At 34.7% G+C, this 10,834-nt stretch overlaps 2 protein-coding genes and 2 pseudogenes across 2 annotated transcripts; 2 read left to right on the forward strand and 2 right to left on the reverse strand.

The window, feature by feature from the left end:
* Positions 1-1,448: 1,448 nt before the first annotated feature.
* On the reverse strand, positions 1,449-1,901 carry LOC148194172 (indole-3-acetic acid-induced protein ARG7 pseudogene; annotated as a pseudogene).
* An 835-nt stretch (positions 1,902-2,736) lies between these two features.
* LOC148194173 (auxin-induced protein X10A-like) lies at positions 2,737-3,261 on the forward strand. The gene has a single exon (XM_088095936.1). The coding sequence runs from the start codon at positions 2,756-2,758 to the stop codon at positions 3,038-3,040; it is 285 nt and encodes a 94-aa protein (XP_087952062.1). The 5' UTR covers positions 2,737-2,755; the 3' UTR covers positions 3,041-3,261.
* Positions 3,262-5,307: 2,046 nt separating this feature from the next.
* On the reverse strand, positions 5,308-5,997 carry LOC124836228 (indole-3-acetic acid-induced protein ARG7 pseudogene; annotated as a pseudogene).
* Positions 5,998-6,287: 290 nt separating this feature from the next.
* On the forward strand, positions 6,288-7,149 carry LOC148194174 (auxin-induced protein X10A-like). The gene has a single exon (XM_088095937.1). It carries the CDS (start codon positions 6,632-6,634, stop codon positions 6,914-6,916), a length of 285 nt encoding a protein of 94 aa, XP_087952063.1. The 5' UTR covers positions 6,288-6,631; the 3' UTR covers positions 6,917-7,149.
* The last annotated feature ends 3,685 nt before the right edge of the window (positions 7,150-10,834 follow it).

Genomic DNA, 10,834 nt, shown 5'->3' on the forward strand with positions numbered 1-10,834 from the left:
TGAAGAAACCTCACAATCACAAATATCATATGATTTAAAAAAATAATATCAAATCAGTCTATTAAGTTTAAAAATATAACAAGATATATATCAAATCAACGTATTAGATTTAGAACTATCACAAGAAATATGTCAAATTAATCTAAGTCTTGAAATATCTCAACATATATGTCACACTCCATTTATGAAGTGAAAATCCTCCTCATGATGTTAACACTTCTCCTCCGCTCTCTTCACTTTCCCTTCTTATGCATCTACTTTCACAGAATCCACACCTGCCCAACAAAAATAACAATTTCTTTTACAAGCAAATGAATCTAATCAAATGAAGATTAGTTCAAGTATTCCAGAGGCAATGCTGATTTTGAAACACTTAAGGAATTAAGTTTTACGAAGAAATATAGCTACTGCAAATTGTGTAGAAAATTTAAAAGGAGGAATATATATTGGGGCTAAATTGTTTTCTCTTTTGATTATTTTTTTTTCTTACTTTCTCTATTACATTCAGAATACTTTAGATATTGAAAAGTAACAGTTAGTTAACAAGAATTACATAAATACTACTATATCTTACCAGGAATATTTTAAGTGTAGATCTACGAACAAGTGGTAAGATTTTAGCAATGCCTTGAATATAGAATGAAATTCCTTGATATTCAGAGGGAGAGATCCACCTGTAAAAAAGACTCTCTAACACTTAAATTAGTAAAAGAATTTAAATTTTTTATGAATATAGTAGTGAGTAGGATGATTAATAAGTGAGTATTTCTTATAAAATAATAGTTTTATTTATAGGATAAACACTATCATTAAAATAATACTAAACTCAAGTAGTTAATAATAAATAATGATACATCATCCTAGATAATAGTCATAATACCAAATAATGATAGGTGGATATTGTCTCATAGACCTAGGCTTAGACTATCCCAAAATTAAGAGGTTTAAAGGGTCCTGTTGAACCATGTTTTTTAGAATGTCTATTAGGTCCGGTAAGAACATAAATCTTGGGTCTCGAGGAGTTTGATTTGGTGTATGTGATCGCATTTGATCTCTTGGTCAGGCTTTGCCCGACTTATATAGTTTGTAGGTGGGTTCACAGCTCCAAACTCTTCATATCCTAATCTTTCAGTTTAGGTACCGATTCTGTCATGTATGTCCAGGAAAGGAATCCAAGAGATATTTTGCACAATTGGGTAGCAGAGAAAGTGCTTCAATTCTGATTTCGGGTATGGTATCTAAAATTTTTAAAATTGAATCTGTACTTGTTAAATATAGTCTACTTTAATTTTGTCCAAAATAAATTTATCTTTCTCTTTGATCCTAGAAAGACACTCTGTTCTACCCTTGTTTAGAATCAAGTGTTTTGTTGCTACTTTCTATAGTTTTAAAACAAAGTCTAGTATTTAATGCACTGAATGAAACATTGTAACTAATACACAAAAAACTAAACCGAGATGCCTTAGCAGTTGAATTCATTCTCTTTGTAGAAAAAAATAATTGTCAACTGGATGGTCTTTCATTTCCCAAATTCACAGGAAAGAGACAACTTTACAAGATGAGAATATTCCTATTGTACAAAAATGCTACTACTAATCTATGTCAGCCTCAAAAATTGAGATTTATTGTCCATTCAAACAAGAAGTAATATGTTGGAAGACATGTTCGCTGCAAGGAATTGTGAGGCCACCCATGGGATGATCATATCCAAACTCTTCCTCAGCTTGACTCAACAAGTCTTGGAATAGCGGTTGGTTCAGGTGTGATACAGGAATCACAAACCGTTTCATATTCTCTCCGACATAGACTGCAAGGTATCCCTTTGGCGCATCCAACACTTTTGAAGATGATTGATTTCTCCCAGATGAAGTCCTTCTGATACCGGGTAAACGAAAGCCCATTGTTGTATTAACCGTGTGAGAAATTCGAGAACAAAAGGGTTTTGAGAAATTCTTGAAACTAAGTTTTTGAATTTTGAATGCTTTAGGATGTGAATGATCTGCGTTGGTTCTAAAGGTGTGCAGCCATGAATTATATATAGAGATAAAAGGCTATCGGAGAAACCACTTGATAGATGAATTATTGATTCAGGAGAGATATGAGACTGGAATAATGGGACCAAATCATAGACAAGTTATATGGTGCTGTCTTCAAATTATTACATGTGTCTCCAGAATAGAAAGATGTATCGTGTTTAGTATATTACACCTCTGTGGCTCATATCGTCTCATCACACATTCAATGTTGGTCGTCATTGTTTCAGAGTTATCTCAATCCTCAACATTTACAGGTTGCTTATTTCTCCCTTGTATTAGTTGGTACATGAAAGCTGCATATATCAACAGCATAATAGTCTTATTTAAATATACATGTGAGATGTCTGCAGTATGTCTACTACATGTCTATCAATGAGTGAACAAGAATTAGGTTTCAGCTTTGATGATGCATCTAACTCAATGTGGATTGTCACTTTCTTAGAAGGTCGAATGTGGGGTATGGCATGCATCCTCATTAATCCCTGAATGAGGTCTCTAAGACAATACCATGTGATATCTGTCCCTCCTTGGACCCCATCATGGCCTTCCCAAAAATCATTTACAGACTTCTCATTAGGGACTATATATACACTATTGTTTTGAATCGTCAAACAACCCAAGTCATTCGCATTCTGAAGCATCAGAATTCCAAAATTTCATCCTCACAAAGAGTTTGACATCACACAACATATTGTTTGTTTGTGAGAGAAATAAAAACAATGGGTTTCCGCATCCCAGGTATTGTTAGACAGGGATCATTTTCAGCATCCAAAGCAACTCGCAAGGGAGTCGAAGTCCCAAAAGGCTATCTTGCAGTCTATGTTGGAGTTAACATGAGACGCTTTGTGATTCCAATATCATTCTTGAACCAACCTTCATTTCAACATTTACTATGCCAACCTCAAGAAGAATTTGGATATGATCATCCAACGGGTGGCCTCACAATTCCATGCAACGAGGATGATTTTCTAAACCTCACCTCTCGCTTGAATGAGCTGCTGTAAATCAAGCTATGATAGAAAGTAGGATAGTTTACTCGAGGCAAATTTGTACAGAAGGAACATTCTTTTTTGTGAACATTTTTCACCTTTTCCATCGGTGTATAATCCTAAAAAAGCTGGAAATTCCGATACGAATGAAGATCTTAGGACTAGACATTTCCATAAACACTTTTTATTTCTTTTGCCATATCTCAACGAATTCTAATATATACAACATTATCCTATGTTAAGGATAGACAGTTTTACTGCTTTTCTATATCTCTTTTACGCTCATTTATGTTTTTTAGCAGACATGATCTGTTCATCTAAAGGTACTGTTGGTTATATTATTGAAGGAAAGGTTGAGAGAATGGAACAGAGAAAACTGAGAGAATGGAACAAGGAATATAAAACTGCTTAATATATTATTTTTTGGAGTGCAATTGCTTTTATAAAGCAAATAAGTGAACGTAAATGTACGAAAATGTTGGCCTCTATAACCACTAACAAACTAGTGCTCTTAGTGCCTAGAAAATAGCAAATAAATTCTATTAGTCAACATGACTTTTATTTTCCTAAAAAATAGCATAATATATAATTTTAATTTTTTAATTTCCAATAGTCATTAATCAACACTCCTCCTTGACTTTGGAACTGCAAACTCCAAGCTTTTGTCTCAAGAACTCAAATCTAGATTTTGGAAGTGCATTGGTTAGGATATCAGCCACTTGATCTTCTGATTTGCAGTAGACTAGTTTCACTTGTCCTTCTCTTTGAACTTCTCTTAAAAGGAAAAGTTTTATCTTAAAATGCTTTGTTTTGCCATGAAAAACTGGATTATTGGCAATTGAAATTGCAGCTTGATTATCCACAAAAATCTTTGTGCTGTCTTCTTGTTCTATGTGTAAATCAGCCATGATCTTCCTTATCCAGACAGTTTGATTTACAGCAGCTGCAGCAGCAACATACTCTGCTTCTGCTGTTGATTGGGCTATAATTTCTTGTTTTTTGGAACACCATGAAAAAACTCCAGAACCAAGTGAGAAATAATAACCAGAAGTGCTTCTCATATCATCAACACATCCTGCCCAATCACTATCTGAATAACCATGAAAACTTAAGCTTTCAACTTTCTTGAACCATATACCATAATCCACACCTGCCCAACAAAAATAACAATTTCTTTTACAAGCAAATGAATCTAATCAAATGAAGATTAGTTCAAGTATTCCAGAGGCAATGCTGATTTTGAAACACTTAAGGAATTAAGTTTTACGAAGAAATATAGCAACTGCAAATTGTGTAGAAAATTTAAAAGGAGGAATATATATTGGGGCTAAATTGTTTTCTCTTTTGATTATTTTTTTTTCTTACTTTCTCTATTACATTCAGAACACTTTAGATATTGAAAAGTAACAGTTAGTTACCAGGATTTTAAGTGTAGATCTAAGAACAAGTGGTAAGATTAGCAATGCCTTGAATATAGAATGAAATTCCTTGATATTCAAAGGGAGAGATCCACCTGTAAAAGACTCTCTAACACTCAAATCAGTAAAAAAATTTAAATCTTTTATGAATATAGTAGTGAGTAGGATGATTAATAAGTGAGTATTCCTTAGAAAATAATACTTTTATTTATAGGATAAACACTATCATTAAAATAATACTAAACTCAAGTAGTTAATAATAAATAATGATACATCATCCTAGATAATAGTCATAATACCAAATAATGATAGGTGGATATTGTCTCATAGACCTAGGCTTAGACTATTCCAAAATTAAGAGGTTTAAAGGGTCCTGTTGAACCATGTTTTTTTAGAATGTCTATTAGGTCCGGTAAGAACATAAATCTTGGGTCTCGAGGAGTTTGATTTGGTGTATGTGATTGCATTTGATCTCTTGGTCAGGCTTTGCCCGACTTATATAGTTTGTAGGTGGGTTCACAGCTCCAAACTCTTCATATCCTAATCTTTCAGTTTAGGTACCGATTCTGTCATGTATGTCCATGAAAGGAATCCAAGAGATATTTTGCACAATTGGGTAGCAGAGTGCTTCAATTCTGATTTCGGGTATGGTATCTAAAATTTTTAAAATTGAATCTGTACTTGTTAAATATAATCTACTTTAATTTTGTCCAAAATAAATTTATCTTTCTCTTTGATCCTAGAAAGACACTCTGTTCTACCCTTGTTTAGAATCAAGTGTTTTGTTGCTACTTTCTATAGTTTTAAAACAAAGTGTAGTATTTACTGCACTGAATGAAACATTGTAACTAATACACAAAAAACTAAACCGAGATGCCTTAGCAGTTGAATTCATTCTCATTGTAGAAAAAAATTTTCATTTCCCAAATTCACAGGAAAGAGACAACTTTACAAGATGAGGATATTCCTATTGTACAAAAATGTTACTACTAATCTATGTCAGCCTCAAAAATTGAGATTTATTGTCCATTCAAACAAGAAGTAATATGTTGGAAGACACGTTCGCTGCAAGGAATTGTGAGGCCACCCATGGGATGATCATATCCAAACTCTTCCTCAGCTTGACTCAACAAGTCTTGGAATAGCGGTTGGTTCAGGTGTGATACAGGAATCACAAACCGTTTCATATTCTCTCCGACATAGACTGCAAGGTATCCCTTTGGCGCATCCAAAACTTTTGAAGATGATTGATTTCTCCCAGATGAAGTCCTTCTGATACCGGGTAAACGAAAGCCCATTGTTGTATTAACCGTGTGAGAAATTCGAGAACAAAAGGGTTTTGAGAAATTCTTGAAACTAAGTTTTTGAATTTTGAATGCTTTAGGATGTGAATGATCTGTGTTGGTTCTAAACGTGTGCAACCATGAATTATATATAGAGATAAAAGGCTATCGGAGAAACCACTTGATAGATGAATTATTGATTCAGGAGAGAGATGAGACTGGAATAATGGGGCCAAATCATAGACAAGTTATATGGTGTTGTCTTCGAAATAGAAACATGTATCGTGTTTAGTATGTTACACTTATAAAGGGCAGTGTGCAAATTTTACGCATTGTTGTTAGACTTTGGCGTCCACAGAAGTTGTGGCTCAGTGTGTCTTATCACACATTTAATGTTGGTCGCCACTGCTTCAGAGTTATCTCAATCCTCAACATTTACAGGTTTCTTATTTCAGCCTTGTATTAGTTGGTACATGAAAGGTGCATAAATCAACGACATTATAGTCATATTTAAACAAAGAAGTGATATGTCTGCAGTATGTCTACTACATGTCTATCAATCAGTGAACAAGATTAGGTTTCAGCTTTGATGATGCATCTAACTTAATGTGGATTGTCACTTTCTTAGAAGGTCGAATGTGGGGTATGGCATGCATCCTCATTAATCCCTGAATGAGGTCTCTAAGACAATACCATGTGATATCTGTCCCTCCTTGGACCCCATCATGGCCTTCCCAAAAATCATTTACAGACTTCTCATTAGGGACTATATATACACTATTGTTTTGAATCGTCAAGCAACTCAAGTCACTTGCATTCTGAAGCATCAGAATTCCAAAGTTTCATCCTCACAAAAAGTTTGACATCACACAACATATTGTTTGTTTGTGAGAGAAATAAAAACAATGGGTTTCCGCATCCCAGGTATTGTTAGACAGGGATCATTTTCAGCATCCAAAGCAACTCGCAAGGGAGTTGAAGTCCCAAAAGGCTATCTTGCAGTCTATGTTGGAGTTAACATGAGACGGTTTGTGATTCCAATATCATTCTTGAACCAACCTTCATTTCAACATTTACTATGCCAAGCTCAAGAAGAATTTGGATATGATCATCCAACGGGTGGCCTCACAATTCCATGCAACGAGGATGATTTTCTAAACCTCACCTCTCGCTTGAATGAGCTGCTGTAAATCAAGCTATGATAGAAAGTAGGATAGTTTACTCGAGGCAAATTTGTACAGAAGGAACATTCTTTTTTGTGAACATTTTCCACCTTTTCCATCGGTGTATAATCCTAAGAAAGCTGGAAATTCCGATACGAATGAAGATCTTAGGACTAGACATTTCCATAAACACTTTTTATTTCTTTTGCCAGATCTCAACGAATTCTAATATATACAACATTATCCTTTTATGTTAAGGATAGACAGTTTTACTGCTTTTCTATATCTCTTTTACGCTCATTTATGTTTTTTAGCAGACATGATCTGTTCATCTAAAGGTACACAGACATATAAAAATATGGTAACAGCACACAACACAATCCGCTGATTACAGACTGTGAGTTTCATAACCTTAAAAAAAATGTAATGGTATTTGTCTGTATATATTTTTGACTTTCTCATGTTTAAACATACTACTATACAAAGATTAAACCAAAAGTTTTATAGATTCAAAGCTAGTTAAGGTAAAGAGGAAACCTAAAAAAAAGAGTTAGTTTTGAGATAAGTTTTACTATTACTGGCTGATTAAACCCTCAACAATTGTGGGCTCAGTAGCAGGAGCTGACCGCAATAGATAAGTTCGCTTTAGGATTTTCTACATGACCTGACATTTTACAATTATATGAAGAAGAGAGGTCTGATCATAAATAAGAAAGTTTTAATGTTCAATGCATTAAAAAATTTAAAAGAAAAAAAATTATGATGTCCAAACTCTTTCTTAGACTCAACTACTCTTGAAAAGAAGGTTGTTTCAAATATGATAGAGTCAAAAGCCTCTTTCTTTTCTCTGCAACATAGATTACAAAATTTCCTTTTGGTGTGCAACTGCTTTTGACTATACATATAGTTGACACAGTACTATTTCTTCTTGTTCTCCCTGCTATTCCCCAAAATCCCCACTCCTGATGCTACTATACATATATGATTCTCAGGAAATGTGGAAATAGCATTTAACATTAAAAAAACTCCAATCCTATTCATTCTAACCAAATATCACATCAAAAATACAACATCGGAAGGAAGCCTAAGAAAAGAAACCAAACCTTGATTCCATGGAACAGATAAATGTTTCTGGCCTGAATGCTTATATAAAATTTCTCCAAAGAACCCCTTTCGTTGCCCCATCCAATTTTGCAATAAGCCACTGAGATGGAGAGTGAAAAATGCTTGCTTACTCAACACTTTACGTACACTTCTTTCACCTTCCACAAAGCCAACCACACAAAAACCAAATAAACTTGCTCAGCGCCCAAATTTTTGCAGCATCATAGAGCTTGATCCCCTTAGTTTCCATTCTCCTGAAACGAGCAGAATACTTAATATTAAGTTGGGAGACCAGAACCAGAGCTCAGGTCACAGAAAAACAGAAATTAAAAAAGTGAAAACATGTCTGAACGAGAAGCGAGTACATAATTACAGATAACCAAGCAACATACTCACATTCTCCCGCCAGATATCAAACAACATTGATTTGGTTCCATATAAATTTAAAAGAAATAGATAAATCATGGGGAAAGTTACTCCATAGACACCAAAATGTGAAGGACTTTGCTCTCTTCATTGAATGAACCAAGACTAACAAAAGTCTATTGAATAGTCCAACTTAACAGCAACTGCTTACGTGCTCATAAATTATCTTCAGATATAGGTCAATAGGAAAATCAAATACAATTTCAACTGAAAATGCAAGTATTAGCAAACCTAAACTCCAAATTACAAACTATTAACAAACAAACATACCAATATTTCAAATTTCAATCCGCATCAACAATCGACACCACAATACAATAATTTCAAAACGTCAGATACAATTTCCATGTTGGCACGAAGTGACAATGGAGTTAGTCACATTAATATTTTGGTTTAATCATAGTCTCTATTTCTCGTAACTTTTTATTCACATTTTTTTGTCTCAGGATTCCTACTTTTTTAAAGATTCCTATTTTTTTAAAAGATTGAAGCAATTAGGTCTTGTCCTTAGTTATGCATTAACACGGTTAAAAATGGTGTCCCAGTTAGTAGTTTTTTTTTTTATTTCTTTTAACAATTTTAATTTTAATTTTTTATTTTTTAAATTAAAAAAAAATTGTCACATGCCAAACTAACATAGTGTCACGTGATAACGATAGTGTAAACTATGTCGAAAAGAACATAATCAAAGAGAACTGAACCGAGCCGAACCAAGCTGAGCCGAACAGAACTGATTCGAGCCGAACAAGCCTAGCGAGCCTATTTGAATCAAACCGAACCAAACCGAACTGAACCAAATCGAACCGAACTAATTGAATCGAATAGAGCTGAGTCGAACTGCACTTAAACAAACCGAACCCGACCGAACCAAACCGAATTGAACGAGTCGAGCGAGGCCTAAGCAAACTGAACCGAACTAAACCAAATTGAGCCGATCTGAATCGAACTGAACTTAACCGAGCTGAGTTGAACCGAACCAAATCGGGTCAAGCAAAACTGAACTGAACTAGCCGAGCCGATCTGAGCCTAATCGAACCGAGCCGAGCCGAATCACACTGAATTGAATCGAACCAAACTGAGCTAAATTGAACCAAGCCGAGCCGAACTTAGTCGTACAAATCGAGCTGACCCGAGCCAAACGAGTTGACCCTAGCCTAGCATAATCGAATCGAACCGAACTGACCTGAACCAAACCGAATCGAATCGAGTCCAGCTAAGCCAAACCGAATCGAACTAAACTAAATTCAGTTGAGCCGAATCAAACTAAACCAAACCAAACCGAACCAAGTCGAGCTAAACGAGCCACAAGTCGAGCCAAGCCTAGCTAAATTAAACTGAACCAAACCAAACCAATCAAACCGAACCGATTTACCAAAAACTATACTATCTCATATTAAAAGGAAAAACAAAACTAGTTGCTAGAAATTTTAAAACAAAATTTTTAAAAGAACTACGCTAACTAAGACAAAGATATTATAAACTATATTATACTAGGCTTAAGAGGGAAATAAGTATGAGCTAGGTATAATTTCACGCTTCATAAAGGCATAGCACAAAAGGGTAATTTCAATTTTAATATACTTCACATTTCATCAATTTGGTTTTTCTTTTCCTCACTAACTTAGTGTTGCAAGATGATTTTGGTATTGGGACAGTGATAGAAGACAATATGCAAGAACTTTGATGGTAGTCACGACTCTAAAATCATGCTAAGAAACTCTGGACAAATTGAAAGAGATACAAGCTCAAGCATCCAAAGAAGCTAAAGAGGATTATCAAAGGGTTAAGAAAGCCCATAAGATGTTTGAGACCCTAAGAGACCCACCATGTCCTACCGTCGAGCTTCGTCATGTATTGTCATCTACTATCAAACTTCATTGTGTGTTGCTGCTAGTACTGCTCTCGAGCTCTATTAGTGAGGAAATGTTTATGCAAAAGAAAATGTACATGCCTAAAACAACCAACCATTAGATTAAACATGAATGAATGACTCAATTCACCTTAGATGCAATCTCAATCACATAGTATACCAACATTTCAACATTCAATCACTAAAAATGATTCAAAGTCCCTAACTCAACTCAACATGCCATATTTCATCAGCACAAACACCAATACCAGGGGATTTTAATCAATTTCAAGCAACTCAAACATGCAACTCAGATTCTCAACACATCATACACTTAAATTAGGGTAATTAGCTTCCCTTACTTGATAGATGACTAAATCGCTCTAAAAAGCCTAAACTAGCTCCAAATGCTTATGAAGGTCTATTTATTCCTATGAACCACAAAAGCACGATCAGGATATATCGTTAGGATCACTAATCAGAAGAGAGTCTTATAGAATACTCAAACTTTACATGCAAAACAAAAAGGGCTAACATGGGAGAAGCAATAGACCTAAAAAGAGGAG

Source organism: Vigna umbellata, chromosome 8 (assembly GCF_029865625.1).
Source record: "Vigna umbellata cultivar VRB3 chromosome 8, Vumbellata_1.0, whole genome shotgun sequence".
Lineage (NCBI taxonomy): Eukaryota > Viridiplantae > Streptophyta > Magnoliopsida > Fabales > Fabaceae > Vigna > Vigna umbellata.

What these genes read in the sequence shown, in the direction of transcription:
- LOC148194173 (XM_088095936.1), top strand. Translation starts at nt 2,756, where the DNA reads ATGGGTTTCCGCATCCCAGGTATTGTTAGACAGGGATCATTTTCAGCA.
- LOC148194174 (XM_088095937.1), top strand. Translation starts at nt 6,632, where the DNA reads ATGGGTTTCCGCATCCCAGGTATTGTTAGACAGGGATCATTTTCAGCA.